General features: G+C 51.0%; 1 protein-coding gene across 4 annotated transcripts in view; it reads left to right on the forward strand.

Moving 5' to 3' along the window:
- Positions 1–19,783, forward strand: part of Sart3 (spliceosome associated factor 3, U4/U6 recycling protein) — a 38,800-nt gene that overhangs the window by 17,460 nt on the left and 1,557 nt on the right. For all 4 annotated transcript variants that reach the window (XM_027923193.3, XM_027923194.3, XM_027923196.3 and 1 more), the window contains 13 exons: positions 147–271; positions 4,238–4,393; positions 5,670–5,808; positions 6,252–6,359; positions 7,020–7,097; positions 7,242–7,300; positions 8,313–8,422; positions 12,109–12,221; positions 13,138–13,214; positions 13,782–13,944; positions 16,540–16,994; positions 17,367–17,519; positions 18,722–18,912. In XM_027923193.3, coding sequence (XP_027778994.1) covers positions 147–271; positions 4,238–4,393; positions 5,670–5,808; positions 6,252–6,359; positions 7,020–7,097; positions 7,242–7,300; positions 8,313–8,422; positions 12,109–12,221; positions 13,138–13,214; positions 13,782–13,944; positions 16,540–16,994; positions 17,367–17,519; positions 18,722–18,912 — 1,927 coding nt within the window. The remainder of the gene's footprint in view (positions 1–146; positions 272–4,237; positions 4,394–5,669; positions 5,809–6,251; positions 6,360–7,019; positions 7,098–7,241; positions 7,301–8,312; positions 8,423–12,108; positions 12,222–13,137; positions 13,215–13,781; positions 13,945–16,539; positions 16,995–17,366; positions 17,520–18,721; positions 18,913–19,783) is intronic.

The following is a 19,783-nucleotide window of genomic DNA, read 5'->3' on the forward strand; positions in this document are numbered from 1 at the left end:
CAAAAGAACTCAGAATGTGATCTATAGAGCTGCCGTGGCCATGGATATGGGAGGGGCCTAGTGGCACTTGAGTCCATGACATTTTCTATGTTTGAGTTGATAAAACCCAGTGCAAGACCCATGGGGCTGAATTCGTCTTTTGATAGATATGGAGGCCACATTCGCCGAGTATGAAGAATGGTCAGAAGACCCAATACCAGAATCGGTAGTTCAGAGCTATAACAAGGCGCTGCAGCAGTTGGAGAAGTACAAGCCCTATGAAGAAGCCCTGGTGAGTGTCCTGCTTTTATGGGGACCTTCTCTCTGCACACATTTTCCTGATGGATAGTTGCAAGTTAACAGTATTCTTGAAAAGTATGTTTATTGTGCAGTATATAGAGTATTATAATGTGCACCTACAGTTTACATCGTATAATAAAGTGAACATCCATGTACCCACCACCCAGGTTAAGAAATAGAACATTGCCAGTACCTTAGAAGTCTCCTATGTGCCCCTCTCTGATTGCCTCCTCCTCCCTCTCCTGAGAGGTAATCACTTTCCTGACTTTTGTGATAATCATTCCCTTGCTTTTCTTTATAGTTTTACAATGTATGAATGCATCCTTAATTAATATATTGTTTAATTTTGCTTGTGTTTAAACTTATAACGTATTCTTCCTGTATATCTTCTTTCATCCAACACGTTTTGGGGCTTTATGTCGAGGAGTAGAGTGACAGTCCATTCGTTGTCATTGGTAGGAGGTTGTCTGTGTGTGCCACAGTTGGTGTGTCCATGTGGCTGGTGGGCAGTTGGGTGGTTCCAGGTTTTTGGTAGGAGGGTCGCTGTTGCTTGAACATCCTGGTTCGTGTCTTGTGGTGGACACGTGGGAGGTTTGCAGTGTGTATTGGGCAAGAAGGTGCTGGATGGTCGGGCGATGCCCGTGTCTCAGTGGTCTGTTTGCCCTCCAGCCAGCGGCATCTGAATCGCTTTCTCGGGCCACTCTTGCATACTTATATTGTAGCCAAACTCTGATAAGTTTGAAATTATAATTCTAATTTGCATTTTCCTTGATTACTAATGCAGTCGGACATCTTTTTATGTTCACTGGCCTTTTTTTGAATTTCCCTTTCTGTGAAGTGCCCATGAAAATTTTGACCTCCCACCCGTTTGTCTCCCCGAGTTGTGCTGGAGTTGGCTGCGCCCCAGTCCTTCCCGTTTTTGTCTGTTTCTGTTGGGTTCTTGGGAGCTCTTATTCTTGTCCCCCACCCCCGCTCGTGGCTCCTCTTTTCAGTGTCCTGTTTAGTGGTGTCTTTGGATGAGCACGTCTTGACTTGACTCTGGCCAGGCTTGTCCTTCTTTCCCTTTGGGTCGTGCTGCCTCTGGGCTCACATCAGGCCTCCTGTCTTTACGTCTGTCTCCAGCTCTCTTCTCCTCGTGGTCGCCTCGTCTTTGTCGCATGTTTGGGTCCCTCACTCACCATATTGGTCTGTGGTGGTGTGAGGCCGGCTGGCTGCTCTCGGTTCCCAGGTGGAGACGTGTGGCACCCCGGCTCCTGTAATTCCACCCCCCCCCCCCCCCGCCCGCTGGTGTGCAGTGGTACTTCTGTCACAGGTTAACAGTCCATTTGTTTGCCTGGCCCCCCCGGGGGGGGGTCTCTGCTGGCTTGTGTTGTGCTGCGGGCAGCGGGGATGGGACCCAGGGCCTCCCCGTGCTGGGTCAGTGTTGTGATACGGTGGTTTCAGGATGTGTTGGGTCGGGTGAGTCCTCCCCACCTCGTTCCTTTTCAGAGGGACTTGGCTTTCTTTAGTTGTTGGTGATTCCATTAAACTTAAGAGTTAGCTTTTAAAATTCTGTGGAGTTTTCATTTGGAATCATATTGAATCTGTAGATTAGTTGGAGGAAAAATTTATGTCTTCCAATCTGTGACCATTTTATAGGTCTCTGCTAGTTAGGTCTTTCTGAAAAGCTTTCTTTTTTTTTTTTTAAATATTTATTTTATTTTTTTTAGTTTTCGGCGGACACAACATCTTTGTTTGTATGTGGTGCTGAGGATCGAACCCGGGCCGCACGCATGCCAGGCGAGCGCGCTACCGCTTGAGCCACATCCCCAGCCCTCTGAAAAGCTTTCTAATAATTTTACAAATTAATCCAATGTTTTAAACATTTTTAGATGTATTTGTTTTTTGAATGTACTTCTAAATGATGTTTTCAAAGATTTTATTTTCTAGTTTTCTTGGTGTATAAAATGCAATCAATATTTTATATTAATTTTTTAAATCAACCAACATGTTGAATTATTTTGTTAATACGTGTGTGTGTTGGGTAGAACAGGGATTGATGCAGGGGTGCTTCACAAACGCTGAGCTCCATCCCCAGTCCTTGGTAGTTTTTGTTTTGAGAGGTCTTTCTAGGTCGCTGAGGCTGGCCGCGAGCTTGTGACTCTCCTGCCTCATCCTCCTGAGCTGCTGGGATTGCATGTGCCCCTGCCCTGCTGGCTTCTTATTATCAGGCTCTGGGGGCTTCGGGATAGTGGCTCTGACAATACTATTTGTAAGTGGCACCCCACCCCTACTCCGGCGGACGGGCGCTCTGGTTTTCCCCTGTCTTGCCTTTTGCTCTGAGCTGTCAGTCTCCCTATTAGCAGTGCCCTTTACGCTTTTGCGAATGCCCTCGTGCTTTCTTTGCCTTCCTTCCGTCTTGGATCCTGGAGTCTCAGCTGAGATCTCGGCTGGAGTGTCGTCTGGGAGGTCTGGCTTCCCTGGTCACTCTCAGGCTGCAGACGGTGCCTGGCAGCTGTGTGCTCAGTGGCTGGCCAGCAGCTGGCCGGCTCTGGCTTCTGGGCTTGCCGTCGGGAAGGTAACTGCCTGCCTCCGGCCTCCGGCCTCCTGCTCGTTGAGGTCGTTGTGTTTCTTCTTCCTCTTCCTCCTCCCTCTTTGTCTGCTTTGCTTTGCTGCTGCTGCTGCTGCAGGCAGCGGGATGGAACCCAGAGCCCCACGCATTCTGGACAGGTGCTCGGCCCAGCCAGCCTTGTTGTTCTGCTGGCTGACTTTAAGTCCTCCTTGGTTGGCTGGATGTCCGCAGCGCCCTTACCACAGGTCCAGAGGCGACTGTCTCTTTGTTGGTCCTGTTGGAGGTTTGTGGGCTTCTGGATTCTGTTTGGTCCTTCCTGGCACAGCGAGTGGAGCACCGACTGCGAGTTAGGCTGCCTAGGTGAGCCCTGGTCCTGCCACTCACTCTGACTCTGTCGAGGAGTGAGCCCCAGTGTCTCGGCTTCCCTGAAGGCAAGATGCGGACGGCAGTGAGACTCGCAGTGTGACGGTTGTGAGATCAGATCTTACTGTCTGCTGAGCCATCGGAAGCTCAACCTCCCCTCAGCAGCTTAGCCTGCTGCCCTCTGTTAGATTTTCTCCTTAGTATTTCCTGTTCCTTTGTCAGTTTGTTAATTTTTTAGGAAGATTTAAAACTATTTAATCCAGCAGTTTTCGCTGTTCTCAGTGGCACACTTTGGGTGGTTTGCCATCACACGGGAGGCAGGTGCTATAGCATCGTGTCTCTGTGTAGAATGGGCATGCCCTCTGCCCAGCCTGCAGGCGCCCTCTCTGCTCAGCCTGCAGGTGCCCCCCGCCCTTTACCTGTAAAGGTTGGTTGTACGTGTGCTTCACAAACCTTGTTAAGGAGTAGTGCTCACCAGCTGAGTTTTGTCATGGCCATCAGTGCAGTGTGGCTGAAGAAAAAATAAGTTGAATCAGAGGATGCTGTCTAAAAAGAGTTTTGCTCCTGTGTCGCTGGGTGCGCCCAGCCCAGCTTCCCTGTCTTTTCCCCGGGCCTGTGCCCCGTGGGAGCTGGTGTTTGGAGTGAGCTACCTGGTACAGCACAGGCCCTGGGTTTTTCCAGTTGGGTTGCCTTTATGTGGCTCAGTGAGTTCTGTGGTGAAGGATGATTGGCAGCGGTCATTGCTCTTTCATTCACTTTCTGACTGGTGACCACTTTAAATTCCCTGTGGTCTAGGAATGTATTCAGTTTTGGAGCCTTTGTAACTATTGCTGTGAGGGGGCACTTTGGACCAGAGGAGAAAACTAGGGCTGTGCTCATCAAAGTATCCACCTGTCTTGGAGTAGTCCCGAGAGGGAGGATTTGGTGATTCTTCTCCTGGTATAGCCACTCTTGCCAACATTTATTTTATTTGGAGATGTTTTGTGTTTCCTGACAGTATCCAGTAACTGAATTAAACCCATGTACAATCTTCCTGTGCTCCAGCTGCAAGCAGAGGCACCGAGGTTGGCAGAATATCAAGCGTACATCGATTTCGAGATGAAGGTGGGCGACCCCGCTCGCATTCAGTTGATCTTTGAGCGGGCCCTTGTCGAGAACTGCCTCGTCCCAGACTTATGGATCCGTTACAGTCAGTACCTAGTAAGATAACCGTTCTGCCTTGTTTTGTTTTTGCCAGAAGATGATTATAGGGCATCATTAAGACGGCCAGAAGTTAGTTGCATGTGCTGGGTGCAATGGCACACGCACACCTGTAATCCCAGCGACTTGGGAGGCCAAAGCAGGAGGATCATAAGTTGGAGGCCAGCCTAGGAAAGTTTGTGAAACCTTGTCTCAGAAAATAAAAAGGGCTGAATATGTAGCTCAGTGATAGAACTCTGGTAGGTTCAATCCCCATCTCCTCAAAAAAAATAAAAGAAATCTGCTGCCTTTGTCCCCCTTCTCTATCCTCCTGTTCTCAGACTCTTTGTTACTTTGCTCAGGGATTTCTTCTCGTGTTTGAAGTTAATTTTTATCTTATTTTTTTGTTACTAGAGATGGAAGCCAGGGGTGCTGTGGGTTCAACTCAAGGTATTAGAAGACTACATTCCCAATTCTTTTTATTTTTTATTTTGAGACAGGGTCTTGCTAAGTTGCAGAGGCTAACCTTATACTTTTGATCCTCCTGCCTTGACTACCTGAGTTGCTGAGATTATAGGTGTGTACCAATGTGCCTGGCTTGAAGTTATTTTAAACTGATCACTAACTGTGTAAAAAAATGTGCTTGTATCCCTACTCTTGAGGACTTAATAATGGATTGTTTTTTTCTTTTTTAACTTTTGATTATAGAAAAAATATAAACAAAAGTAGACAGACTAGGAAAATGAAGGCTTATATATCCGTCTTCATCTTCAACAGTGGTTAACTATTGTGGCTATATTCTGGGTTCATCTTTAATTTTACTACTTTCCCCTTTTGTGTTATTTTGAAGCATATCCAAAAATGATATTTCATTGAGAAATATTTCTGTATGTACATACAAAAGATCCTTTTTATATAAAAGGATCCAGACATGGTTCACATGTTAGGATTGGTTGATGTCTTTTAAGCCTCTCTTACCTAGGTTCTCCCCACCCACTCCTCACTTATCTACTTCCCTGGCAAAAGAGAAACTGGGTCAGAAGAGACATAATAATGGAAATTTCTCTTGTCACTTGATTGTGCTGACAGTGTCTAGTTGATGATGAAGTTTTTTTTTTTTATTGTTGTTGCTGGACCTTGTATTTTATTTATTTATGTATAGTGGTGAGACTTGAACCCAGTGCCTCACATGTGCTAGGCAAGCGCTCCGTAGCTGAGCCCCAGCCCCATCCCCAGCCCGATGATGAAGTCTCAACAAGAACATTTTGTCTTCTCACCCTGGACTTCTTTCTCCTAGGATCGGCAGCTGAAAGTGAAGGATCTGGTTTTGTCTGTACACAGTCGTGCTGTTAGGAACTGCCCCTGGACTGTTGCCCTGTGGAGCCGCTACCTCCTGGCCATGGAGAGGCATGGAGTGGAGCATCGAGTGATTTCTGGTGCGTGTGTTTTTGTGGGAAGACTTTCTGAGCTTTTTGTCCCAACTGAGAAATGGAACTGGGAAAAGTCATGAAGTTAGCATTCCCCAGGGTTTTCTTGGAATATTGAGTACTAGTGACCAAAGGGGCTCTGAGTGGAGGTAAGCTGGCTGTGTTGGTGGCTCCTAGATCTTTCCAACATGCTAAGACTAATTGGGATCATTTGTAAAGGAGCGGTGGTCTGTTCTCCATCCGGGACTCTCCTTGCAGGGCGTCTGTGGAGTGAGGCCTTCCAGAGCACTGTCTGCGGTGTCGTGTGAGCCTCCCTTTGGAGCATATTTCTCCAGCATACCTCACTTCTGTTTTCTAAGTCATGAGGTGTTCTGAAGTCAGGAGGGTTCAATAACTTTATATGAGCATCTTTTTGAATTGGCACTGAATCCTGACCTTTTCTCCAACTTCAGTGACCTTTGAGAAGGCTTTGAATGCTGGCTTCATCCAGGCCACTGATTATGTGGAAATCTGGCAGGCGTACCTGGATTACCTGAGGAGGAGGGTGGACTTCAAGCAAGGTACTGCAGCACCCGCTCTCCCTGGAATTGGGCTTCTCCTGACACCTCCTGGGTGCCGTGGTTTAGTTCCCCAGGCCAGGCCTTGGCACCCCCCACCCCTGGGCATCAGTGCGCTGTGGAGAGGTGCCCAAGGTTCCTGTGCTCCTGCCAGCCTGCAGCCTCCTCTCTCAGTTTTCACTTCTTCTTCTCTCTTTTTTTTTTTTCAATAAGTTCCAGATAGTTTTTAAAATAAGGCTGATGATGTCCTTTAGCTGTTTGGCTCTCTGCAGGACCCCTGCTTGATGCCCAGCTCCAACCCTGCTCCCCCAAAAGAAAAGAGGAACCCCAACGTGTGCGTGGGCACCACACGGTGGTTATTTTGTGCAGGTGGCCTTCAGCCGTGCTCCTTCTGGCCTTCAGCTCATTTGGGGAGACCCCCCTCCTGCTGTGGTTCCCCACGTCCCCTGTGCGCACCTCTGGCTCTGCCTTCTGTCCCCACTGTGTCCTTCCCCCATCTCATTTTTCCCTTCTGTAGGAAGAGCGGGGACGGGGCTGTTGTTTCTGGTCTTCCACCTGATGCCAGGCGCAGGTTGGGTTTCCAGGCAGGTATAGGATTAAATGACAATAAAAAAAGTGGCAGCCTGGGTGACTCTGTACGACCCTTTTTGCGATTTCCAACAGACTCCAGCAAGGAGCTGGAGGAGCTGCGGTCGGCGTTCACGCGCGCTCTGGAGCACCTGCAGCAGGAGGTCGAGGAGCGTGAGTCCCGCCCGCCTCGCCCCGCCGCCTGCCCCCCTGCCCGCTGCCTGCCCCCCTGCCCGCGTGCCCTCCCTGCCCTGCCTGCCCAGCCGACAGGGTTTGCCTGGGACTCCTTTCTGATTTGCACTAATTCCATTCTTAAAGGGTTCAATGAGAGTGGAGATCCGAGCTGCGTGATCATGCAAAACTGGGCTAGGATCGAGGTAAACCTGTGGACATTTCTTGAATTTCATTCACCTCTGAAGGGTCCTTATTAATAGTGTTGTGGAATACAGTTAGAATCCCGGGGTGTTCTAGAGTCTTAAGGATTTGTGTTATTTACCTAGCATGGTGGACATTTTTTTTTTTTTTAAGCTGTCAGTGGATCTTTTATTTTATTTATTTATATGTGGTGCTGAGGTTCGAACCTAGGGCCTCACATAAGCCAGGCGAGGGCTCTCCCACTGAGCCCAAGCTCCAGCCCCACCCTGAACATTTGTTTTTTTCTTGGTGGGAACAGCCTCTGGGCTGTGTGGCTAGGTCCTCTAGGCTGCGCGAGTGCTAGGTCCCCCTCCCTTGTTGCTTCCTGCGCGGGAGCGGGCTGTGTGTGGGAGTCGCACAGAGGCTGTCTGCGCTGCTCAGGTCTTAATCCAGGCAGAAGGTGGATGATTTGGCAAAAATATGAGTGGATATAGGGAATGTTATTACCGATCCAGGGACATCAAACTGATTGAGCCATGGAGTACTCTCTGAGCGAGTCAGGCCAAAGCAGCTCACGTGTGTCGGGTAGTTTCCGTATGGGGGTCTGGCTTGTGGGTACTTTAAGGACAAGGATCCCAGGCTCAGAGAGGTTGGGCAACGTGCTCAGGCTAGGGGCCTTCGGTCAGGGGGCTTATAAACTGGTGTCTAATGCCAGGTCAGTCGTTCTGTCTGTGCATTGCTCTGAACTTGAACCCTTGCAATGAAGCTCAGTAGAAACAAAGCAAATGAGCCTCCCATGCTGTTGAGTGGGCGCTGGAGTGTGCTGCTCTGTTCACAAGAGGCCTCGGCAGGTCCTCTGAGGCTTGCCGCAGCAGAGGGCACCAGTGATTGGCCTGTTGTCACTGGTGGGAAGCCTGGAACCCGACGCTGGTAGCAGTGGGGGGCTCCTCAGGCGTGTCTGTGAGCAGGCTTTGTGACAGTGCTGATGTCGGGATGGCTGGGTCCTTTCTCACTGGGCTTGCTGCTGCCTCGCAGGCGCGACTGTGCAATAACATGCAGAAAGCTCGGGAACTCTGGGACAGCATCATGACCAAAGGAAACGCCAAGTACGCCAACATGTGGCTGGAGTACTACAACCTGGAAAGGTAACCGCCCGGGCTGGAGGGGGTGTCATGGGTGACTCCTGCTGCGTTGGCTGGCTCCTTGGGATGGCCTGTCCTTATCCCTGTCTGGCCAGTGGGCGGGGCTGGAGAAGCTAACAGCATTTTGTGGGGGACTCTTCAGGCCATGGGAACTCTTTTTTTTTTTTTTTTTTAATTCTTTGTCCTTTTATTTGGACATGAATATTTTATTTGACTCTTGGGATCTTTTAAAAAAATTATATTTGATTTTATAAGAAAATAGCACTAAAAAGCAAAGAGAAGAAAATTCAAAGTAATTGAAAACTTGTGACTCATACTTAACCAGTGTCAGTTCATGTTTATTTTTGTGGCAGTAGGGACACAGCCCAGGACCTCGCCATACCAGACAAGCTCTCTGTCACCGAGCTACATCTCTAGCTTGTTTGTTAGGGTTTTGGGGTGTATTTTTTGAGACTTTTTGGTGCTCAAATTTCTTTAAAATGGAAATGCAGTTATAGTGTACATGATTTTCAAACCTTTAAAACTGTTGGAATTAGACGATCTGTCCAGTAATATTTATCACATGGGGAAGGGACAGAGAATGTGACCAGCTATTCTGTTCAGTATGTCTTGGATATTACATGTCATATGTATTTCTGTACTACTTTGTTCCTTTTTTGAGTGTTTTATTATTTCCCTTATTTAAAAAAGCAATTGTGCTCAAGTTGAAAAAGCACAGAGACAAAAATATATGATAGAAAAATCTTACCCTGACCCCAGAGAGCTTGTTGACTGTTTCTCTAGATTAGCGGTTCTCATGCCTTTTGGTCGCAGCACCCCCTTACTCTGTTAAAACTGGGAGGCCCCAAAGAGCTTTCGTCTGTGTGGATTATATCAATATTCATCTAATTAGAAAAACAGAAATTTAAAATATTTTTTGTTAATTCTTTAAAAATAATGTCCATTACATTTAACATAAACAACATTTCTTGGAGAAGTGATTGTTTTCCAAACTCTAAAACAGTTTAGTGAGAAAAGTGGTTCGGTCTTCTCTTTTTGCTGTCTCTTCAGTTTGCTTAGTGGAGGACAGCTGAATTTTTCTGTCTGTTTCTTCATCCGCTAAGATTATTCTCATTGGAAAGTATAAAGAGAATTTGGCCTCACACCGATGAGGTTAGGAAAGAAAGGGCTGTCTTTCAGTTAATGGTATTCTCCTTCCAGACTTGGCTGAATGCAACAAGTAATAGTTTTTTTTTTTCCAATCAGGGATTGAACACTGGAGTGCTCAACCTCTGAGCCACACCCCCAGCCCTTTTTCATTTTATATTTTGAGACAGCCTTGCTAGGTTGCTGAGGCTTTGGATTTCTAATCCTCCTGTCTCAGCCTCTGGAGCTGCTGGGATTATAGGAGTGTGCCACCATGCCTAGTTTAAGTAATAATACTTAAGTTCTGTTTTTTTTTTTAATTAAAGATCATAGGCTGGGAATATAGCTCAGTTGATAGAGACCTTGCATGCACAGTGTCCAGCACCACAAAATAAATAAGCAAATAAACAAATTAATGTAAATAAATATAAATATGTGAAACATAGATCTTAGTATTTATAAATAATAAAATAAATATCATTTTAATGTACAAATAATGAAATAAATATGTAGTATCTATTTATTTATTTTTTATGGTGGTGCTGGGGATTGAACCCGGGGCCTTATGCATGCGAGGCAAGGCAAGTGCTCTACCAACTGAGCTGTATCCCCAGCCAAGAAATAGGTTCTTAAATGTCATTTAGAATGTATATCTGAAACCACGTTAATGAATATTCCCTAATTAGTTACATTAATATCTATGTGTTTAGTTTGCACTTAGGTTTTTTTTTTTTTTTTTTTTGGTGGGGTGGTGGTGGGTGGGGAGGGTTGCTGTGGTGCCCAGGTTGCTTTCAAACTCTTGGACTCAAGTGATCCTCCTGCCTCAGCCTCAGTGCTGGGATCACAGGAACATGATGCCACGCCTGGCTTTAATTTACACTTTGAATGGACTTTTTTTTTAAAAATTGTTCTTTAGTTGTAGATGAAATCTACCTTTATTTTATGTATTTATTTGTATGTGGTGCTGAGGATCAAACCCAGCACCTCACAGGTGCTAGGCGAGCACTCTCCCGCTGAGCCCCAGCCCAGCCCTGCATGGACTTGTACCTGGTGCTGAGATTCTGGACATCGTGCCTGATGATCATGCAGCTTTCCACGTGTTGACACATTTCATTCTACAGTATAAAAACACTGTATTTGTTCACATCCTTACTGCACTTGGTAGAAAAGTCTTTTAAGTAGGAATGTTTCAGACTCACAGTGGCACATGCAGATTTTCCCAAACTCTAATTTTCACCTAGAAGCTCTGATTGTTTTTGGTTCCAGGATTGAATCCTGGGGCAATGAGCCACTGAGCCACATCCCCAGCCCTTTTTATTTAGAGTCAGGGTCTTGCTGAATGCTTAGGGCCTCGTGGCTGAGGCTGGCTTTGAATTTACGCTCCTCCTGCCTCAGCCTCGAGGTGCTGGGGTGACAGCGTGCCGAGCTGTGCCCAGCTAGCAGCTCAGATTTTATCACTGGCAACAAGTGGCATCAGTGGTTTTCTCTGGTGTGGCAGACTGACTTCATTAATTTTCGGAAGTAACATGTGAAACACAGTCTCAGTGCCCATAGCTTGTCATTCAGCTGTTCTTTCAAGTAAAAACTGTTCTGTGAAAAAAAAGTGAACAATTCAGGTCGCAACTCAAATAGTGCCACACACTTTTCTTTGCAACACTTTTCTTTCTTTTTTTTTTTCAAAGAGAGAGTAAGAGAGAGAGAGAGAATTTTTTAATATTTATTTTTCAGTTTTCGGCGGACGCAACATCTTTGTTTGTATGTGGTGTTGAGGATCAAACCCAGGCCGCACGCATGCCAGGCGAGCGCGCTACCGCTTGAGCCATATCCCCAGCCCTGCAACACTTTTCTTTGTCCTTCAGTGTCAGCAGAGGTGCTTTATGTGTACTTCCCAGTGTGTCTCACAGAATATTAAACAGGTGTGTCTGCCTTACTTTGTATGAAGAGCCACCATGCAAATGTCACACAGTGAACAAATCCAGTGACATTTTGGTCCTCTGACTTTGCAGACCCCCAGAGAGGGTCCTGGAGCCAAGAGATCTCCGGGTACATGGGTCGTACTTTGGGAACCACACTCTGAATTTTTTCTGAGTGTCTTAATCCATTTTCACAATATTTGTGTACATTGGTACTTTTTAAAAAACAAATGGGAACATAACTGAGGTTAAAGGCTTGTTTCGTGTGTCGCAACTGGTGGCGTCTTTCCATGTCACCACCAAATGCTCTGACTGAAGGCGTGGCGGGTGCGTCCCCCTGGTTGGACTGCGTGGGATTTCTCTTGTCAAGTGACTAGACTGCTGGGCCTCTGTCCCACGTGTTGCACCTCCATGTGCTACAGAGACGGACACCCTGGCTGCTGACTGCACCCTGGGGATATTTTCCAGGGGCACTTGCAGGGCGGTCCCGAGAACGCCTCCCTGGGCGGCTGAGGGGACTGGTGGAGGCAGGAGGAAAGCGGGGTCCCCTGGGAAACTAGTGTCTGGGGAACCCACCGTGGAAGCAGCCCTCCCTTCCTGTGCACTTTGCTTTACACCCTGGTGGCAGCGACTCTCTGCTTCTTGTCCTAGGGCGCACGGCGACACGCAGCATTGCCGCAAGGCTCTGCACCGGGCCGTGCAGTGCACCAGCGACTACCCCGAGCACGTGTGTGAGGTGCTGCTCACCATGGAGAGGATGGAAGGTGCGACCTCAGTCCCGACGGGCTTGGATTCCACTCGTTTGTGGCTCTATCTCCAGTGGGAGCATCTTTATGGCTTTAAGGACCACCTGTGGCCCTGTGGCAGTGGCCATGACACGGCCTGGCAGGTGGTGCTGTGTGATTAGACTGTCGTGAGGCCTTACAGAGGGAGTAAGCCCTGGGACTCTGCTCAGTCTCCAGCTGCCAGGCTCTGTGGTGTGGCCCCAGCCCAGGGCTTCTTGTGGCGCTCTGTGCTGTCCTGTATGTTATGGGACACTTAGCCACATTCTGGCCTCTGCCTGTTAGAAGCTGTAGCAGCCCTCGCCCCAGCCAACCATGACAGTCAAACATGCCTGCCCACGCTGTCAGATGTCCCTTGGTGGAGAGCTCTGCTCTAGCGAGCACGTTGTGTGCAGTGCCAGGGTGCTCGGAGCGGCAGCAGCCCCTGAGTTCTGGCGTCACGCCCGTGTCCCTTGTGGAGATGAACAAGAGCCAGGAGGGACCAGTGAGAATTTATCTGCGGGCATTTGTCTGGTTTGGGGGTGTGAGCCTCTGTCTTGGAGATCAGACCCCCAAACAGCAACAGGAACAGCTCTGCAACATTAGGTCACTCTTAACATTGTTCAGTCTTAGTGCAAATGTCTCGTGACCTTTCATATCCGAGTATTTTCATGATCTTTGCCATAAGAGGTCAGATCCTGGCTTTCAAGTCATAAAAGGGGCAATTGGAGCATATCTGGGACGATTTGAATTCTAAACTTGAAGCCTACGTGAATTAAATTTTTTTAAAACGAGGAACTCTCCAGTTCTTGTGATTAGGGAGAGGTGGCTTCTGGAGGTGTGGGAAAATAAGACAAATGTATGTTTTTAAGTCCTTCAAAAACAGAAGGAGTAAACTTTTGCTTCTCTTCCCATCAAGGTACTTTAGAAGACTGGGACATAGCTGTTCAGAAAACTGAGACCCGGTTGGCACGCGTGACCGAGCAGAGGGTGAAGGTAACGGTGATGCATGTCGGGGTCTCTGGAGCCCCTCGAGCTCTTGCCTGTTTGGTGTGGGTGTTTCTCTTCAAAACCTTTAGGCCTTCATAAGAGATGCACGTGAGCCATAGGCCTGTGAGGTATAAGATACTGAATCAGTATTTCAACTTGTATCTTTTTACATTCACTGAACACTTTGGCTTTAACAATGTGCTGGGGGAATTTTGGCCCCCAAATTCATTGGAATAGATGGGAAAGAATGAGAAGGAGCCTCTGTTGGCCTTGCTAGGGGCCCTGGTCCTGTGGACCGATTTCTCCTTCCTCTTGGGGACAGGCTGAGGGCGCTGTGAGCATGGGCTTGAGGTCCAGACCCTGTGGCCTTGGGCGCCGGCGGTGGGGCCGCTGGCAGTGCCTGCCCACCCGTCTGCCCTTCCCCTTCCCTGTCTCATCCTCTCACAAGCCGAGGCAAGGCAAGTGCTCTACCAACTGAGCTATATCCCCAGCCAAGAAATAGGTTCTTAAATATTCTTTAAAAATAATGTCCATTACATTTAACGTAAACAACATTGCCCCTTGCCCTTCCAGGCTGCAGAGAAGGAGGCGGCTCTGGCGCAGCAGGAAGAGGAGAAGGCGGAGCAGCGCAAGAGGGTGCGAGCGGAGAAGAAAGCCTTGAGAAAGAAGCAGCAGCCAGGCGGCGGGGACAAGCGCAAGGCCGAGGAGGGCAAGGAGTGGGGCGAGGATGGCGCAGGTAGAGGGCTGCTCAGAGGCTTTACCTTGACACCCCCACACCTCCAGAGAATTCGCAAAAAGGGTACAAAGACTTTCTCCTCGGCCCACTTGAGGCCGTGTGTCCGCACACTGCCCGCCGCCCGTGGACTTCTCAGAGCGTGTCCCGCAAACCTGGCCGCCGTCGGGGCCCGGCTGGGTGTGGTGCTGCCCGCCTGTAATCCCAGCGACTGGGGAGGCCGAGGCAGGGGGCGCAGATTCCAGGCCTTTCTTAGAATAGAAAGCAAAAAGAGCTGAGGCGTGACTTAGTGGTTAAGCACCCCTGGGCTCAGTCCCTGGTACCCCAACCCCCAAAACCAAGAGCCAGGAGCAGCTCACCTCCATTCCTGCCTATGGATCCTCAGACCCCCCAGTGCCTGCCTTTGGTGCTGCTGGTGTCCTTTCAAGTAGGAGGATCTAGTTTTGTGTTGAGCTGTCCCGTGTCTCGAGTCTCCTCCAGTCTGGAATGTCCCTTTGGCTCCCTTGACCAGGACATTTGAAGAAGTCAGGCCAGTTTCTTGGAGAAGATTCCTCTGTGTGGGTTTCCTGATGGCCCTCATGCCCAGTCAGGTCACGCCTCTTCGGCAGGAATAGTACCTTCCTGGTGAATCCCTTCGGGTGGCATGTGATTTGGGTCACCTTGGTGATGTGACTGAGGTGGCGCCTGCTGGCTTGCTTTTTTCTCCTGACGGGCCTCTGCCTCACTGAGAGGAGATAAGATCCGGTTCCTCTTCACTTCTGAGTCCTCCTCCGTGTCACAGGGATCATGGACCCCGGTTTTCCTTGGTTACAGTCTGTTAGTGTGGTCATTTATGTTGAAGCTCTTGTCCCAGTTTGGCTCCAGGAGCTCCTGCGAGCGGGCCTCCGTGTCCTTGGACCTGCTCTTGCGGTCTCACCCAGTGTGTCCTTTCATGCAGTGCATCCCCTTGTGGCCCAGCCTAGGGTCCCTGTTCTCCAGGGACACTGCGTGGCACTTGGCAGGTGCCAGATGTCCTCACTGCTGTTGGGGATTGTGCTCCCAGGCCTCTGAGTGCTCGTGCTGGGGACATCTGTTTGCGTGGAACTTGTGTAAACGCGGGTCCTGGGAACCCCGAGTCTACACCACAGGGTCCCTTCTGGTTTTCTGCCGTTGAGAAACCTGCTCCTGTCACCCTCAGCATGCTCACCTGCGCTGTCTGTCCCCTGGCTCACCTGCGCTGTCTGTCCCCTGGCTGTGTGCCCGGCTCCTGGCCTGCTGCTCCCCTTGCCTCTGGGCCTCCCGTGCCCACTCTGGGTGCTGCCCTCCACAGCCGGTGTGCCCGGCACTTGGGCTTCATGTCCTGTCAGGCCATTGCCCAGGGCCCTCCTGCCTGGGTGTCTTCCTCTCCCTCCCACCCTGACTGCTTTATCCCAAGCTGGGCCCCTGTCACCAACCCATGTACCCAAGTCCCCCTCCCACTGGGCTCCAGTGCCAGCACCAGCACTGTGCCCCACAGGCGCCTCCTCGCCCAGCCCCCAGTGGTGTTGAGGCTGGGCTCCCAGCTGGTCTTTCCCGGCAGGTGAGGTCTGAACTGATCCAGGGCAGTCCTGTCACAGTGAGGAATCGTCTTGGGACATTAGGGCCTCTGAGTGTTTCCCTAGCGTAGCTGTGGCCACGGAGGTGCAGACGCAGCCTCCATTCCGTTGGCCTTTCTTGCACACCTCTTTGGGCCTTCAGAAGTGACTGACTGTGGCCACTGCCCTCAGAGCCCCCAAGTTACAGGGTATGGTGGGTGGACTTGGGAGCAGTCAGGACTGTGGGGAGGTTGAGATCCGGGCGGAGGCCAGAGGCGCCAGGCTCAGTTCCGTGCCAGGAGGCTTCGTGGGAGAAGGGATGCGGCTTCTGGGCCAGGACAGGGAGGAGGGGCCCCCGGCAGAGAGCTGCGAGGGAACATGGCTGCACAGACAGCTCTGCTCTGAGAGCGCAGGATTGGGTGTGATCCCAGATGCTGGCAGAGGGGCCGAGGCAGTGGTGGGGACAGGCCAGCCATGCAGCTGGGTGAGCTGTTGAATGCAGCTCGAGGGCCTGGGTGCCATCGGGGAGCAGCGGGGGGACCGATGGGAGAGCTGCTGGAGGCGAGGCCTGCTGGCCCTCTGCAGGGCCATGGGGAGGGTCTGTTGCAGGATGCGAGGCAGCGCCCAGAGTGTCGTGGGAAGAAGGCCCGCGGCTGTGCTTTCCAGGTGTCTCTGTGGCGCCTGCATGTCCTTTACCCGGTGTGGTTTCTGTGTGGCTTTCAGGTCTGCCCTTGTGCTGCCCGGGCTCTGTGGGAGGGTAGAGGGATCCTGCTGACCCGAGGCGGGCCTCTGGCCACCCCTGCAATTAAGAGTGTACATGGGGATTTGTCATTACTTCCCCGTGATGTGGCCCACGCACTGCATTGTAATGGGGGCTCAGAAAATTGCGGGGCGGGTCAGCAGGGTCGTGGAAGACCTCAGGGGCCTGCCACCCTGGTGTCTGCTGCAGACTCCTGTCCATGGCGGGAGAGGGGTCCCCACACTGCGTGCTGAAGGCGGGCAGCCGACAGCCAACCATCGCCGCTTGTCTTTTGCACACCTGCAGAGCAGCCTTCCAAGCGAAGGAGGGTGGAGAACAGCGTGGCCCCGGCCGGGCCAGAGCCAGACGCAGGCCAGGAGAAGGGGCTCCCCGAGAAGCCTGCCCCCGTGGACGTCGCCCCCCCCTCCAAGCAGAAGGAGAAGGCCGCTGCCCTGAGGCGGGAGGTGCCCAAGGTGCTGCATGACAGCAGCAAGGACAGCGTCACCGTCTTCGTCAGCAACCTGCCCTACAGCATGGGGGAGCCCGCTGCCAAGCTCCGGCCACTCTTCGAGGCCTGCGGGGAGGTGGTGGAGATCCGGCCCGTGTTCAGCAACCGCGGGGACTTTCGAGGCTACTGCTATGTGGAGTTCAAAGAAGAGCAGTCTGCCCTGAAGGCCCTGGAGCTGGACCGGAAGAACATGGAAGGGAGGCCGATGTTCGTGTCCCCCTGTGTGGATAAGAGCAAGAACCCCGATTTCAAGGTCTGTTATGGAGGGTTGCGCTCTGCATGCTCCCCCGTGCTCGGGTTCCACACGCCGCTGCGCAGGGAGCTGGTCTGTGTGGGCACCGATGCAGGGCCCGGTGTCCTGAGTTGGACCAGCTGACTAGGTGGTGGTGACGATAGGTGCTGAGTGGCAGGAGACCGTGCTGCTGTGGCTGCCCACCTGTCCTCTGCAAATGGCTGCTCTTATTCTTGCCATTTTTTTGAGGAAAAATTGAGGCCTGAAGTGACTTGCCAGGCGACTGTGTTACTAGGTTCCAATCCCAGGTCCGGCTCTGGGCTGCCTGGCGGGGGGTGACCGAGTCCGCACTACCTGGCCTGACGGGGGTCCTCCCTTCCCGCCCTCCCCCAGGTGTTCCGGTACAGTACCGCCCTGGAGAAACACAAGCTCTTCATCTCCGGCCTGCCCTTCTCCTGCACTAAAGAGGAACTGGAGGACATCTGTAAGGCCCATGGCACTGTGAAGGACCTCAGGCTGGTCACCAACCGGGCTGGCAAACCAAAGGTCTGTGTTGGCGCAGATGGCGCCTGGCCTTCTGAGCTGACGGGCTCCTGGCTTGTCTCCTAAGACAGGGTGGTGACATGATGGGAGGAGGAGCTCGCTTGGCTGCTTCCATGTGGATCGGACTAACTTTAAGTAACAAATGTACCAAAAATGAAAAAGGCATTTGGAAAGTAAGTTTTAGCCTTCATAGAAGCCACAGTGTGGCCCCTGGCTGCAGTGTCACCTCCCCACTCTTCTCCTTCCCGGGCCTCCAGCCAGTGCCCGTAGTCCCTCCATTGGTCTGCTCTTCCCCCCTCCCTCCTGCACCTCCACATCCTGTTAATTCCTCTTGCACCATGTGCGTGTGTGTACGCACACCTACATGTATATACAGGCATATGTGTGTATATGTGCATATTTTTTTTAATGATACATGTGTTTTTTCACACAATACCTTTATTTTTTAATTTATTTTTATGTGGTGCTGAGGATGGAACCCAGTGCCTCACCTGTGCTAGGCAAGCGCTCTCCCTCTGAGCCCCAGCCCCAGCCCACGGGTGTGTTTCTTTGAGACGGGGTCTTGGTGTGTCATCTAGGCTGGTCTCCAATTATTGTGCTCGAGTGATCCTCCTGCCTCAGCCTCTCAAGTGGCTAGGGCCTCAGGCGTGTGCCCCTGCCCTTGGCCCTTTTGCACCACATTTCAAGTAGTGTTTTTTTTTTTTTTTTAAATATATTTTTTAGTTGTAGTTGGACATAATACCTTTATTTTGTCTGTTTATTTTTATGTGGTGCTGAGGATTGAACCCAGAGCCTCGCACGCGCTGAGCCACAATCCCAGCCTCTCAAGTTGTGTTTTTAAGCATGATTTTGGATTTCTTTTCAAACCTCACCCCCAGTCAGGTTGAGAACTGAAGACACTGAAGGGACTGAAGAGGACCCCCGCCCCCTCTGGTTGTCCTCGGGGTCTCGCCCGTCTCTTTTTCTTCTGAGCAAGCCCAGGGTGTGCCGATCCCAGAAAGGTTTCTCTGATGTGAAAATCAGAAGGGCCGTAGAGAAGCCAAGTGGGGCCTGGAGTGAACTGTGGACAGCGGGTGTCAGCAGTGGGGAGGGGACCAGCTGATGGGCTGTCTGCTGCTTTCCCGAGGACGCCAGGTTCCCTGGCCCTGGGATGACGTTGCGTCCTGGGTCTGCGCGCCTGACGGCCCTGGTCTCTTCCCCCCCAGGGTCTGGCCTACGTGGAGTATGAAAATGAGTCCCAGGCTTCGCAGGCTGTGATGAAGATGGACGGCATGACAGTCAAAGAGAATGTCATCAAAGTGGCCATCAGTAACCCCCCTCAGAGGAAAGTTCCAGAGAAGCCAGAGGCCAGGAGAGCACCAGGTGGCCCCATGGTGCCAAGGCAGATATATGGAGCGTAAGTGTTCCGTGCCAGTCTGGTGGGGCTTGTGCTGGCAGCATGCGGCAGGGGGCCTCCAGGGCTGGGAGGTCTGGGGAGTCAGGACGGGAGGCCAGGCCCCGCTGCTCCTCCAGTGATCCTGGGGTTTTTCGGCTGGAGCATGGGCTCCCTGCGTGTCCCAGAGGGCGTGGGCCTGGGAGGCAGACCTGCTGCTGTTTGCCAGTTTACACATGTCGTTCATTCTGAAGTGAAAAGCGCTGAGGCAGGAGTTATTTTGAAGTCCCCTTTGCTGATTAACCTGAAGATAAAACCCGATGACTGTCCTGCTTGCCGTTCCTGGGTTGTAGCTGTCATCTCCACACGAGCTGGGCTTTTCTCTTCTCCTCGTGGGGCTGACAGGATGGCATGGTCACACAGTAGCGTCCAAGAGATGGCAGCCTTGTTTTTTTTTTTTTTTTAATAAACAAAAAGGAGAACAACTATTTGACAAAAGACAAAGTTATTTATGGTAGTTTTTTGCTCAGATAATGCAGTGGACAGCTGTGCTTTATCCTCCAGGTTTGTCTCAACCAAACCCAAGCAGAGGCTGCCCCAGCTCCTGGCCTGTCTTTTGGCTCAGTAACAATGTTATTCAGAACAAAAACATTTTGGCTAATAAAAATCTAGGGTGAGCGTTTGTTAAGTTACATAAAGATGGGGTGGGGCACTGTCAGCAATGACACAGCAAAATAGAGGGGGCGTGGAGGACCGAGTGATGTTTCACTGGGGGACTCAGCAGGGCCTTGCAGCTCCAGGTGCAGCAGAGACGCCGCCTGGCTTCCGGCCACCTCCAGCCCCACGGCAGGGAATCCCCTGCCTCCTCCTACTCCTGGAACCTGCCTGTTCTAGG

The sequence above is a fragment of the Marmota flaviventris genome, chromosome 1 (assembly GCF_047511675.1).
Source record: "Marmota flaviventris isolate mMarFla1 chromosome 1, mMarFla1.hap1, whole genome shotgun sequence".
Taxonomy (NCBI): domain Eukaryota; kingdom Metazoa; phylum Chordata; class Mammalia; order Rodentia; family Sciuridae; genus Marmota; species Marmota flaviventris.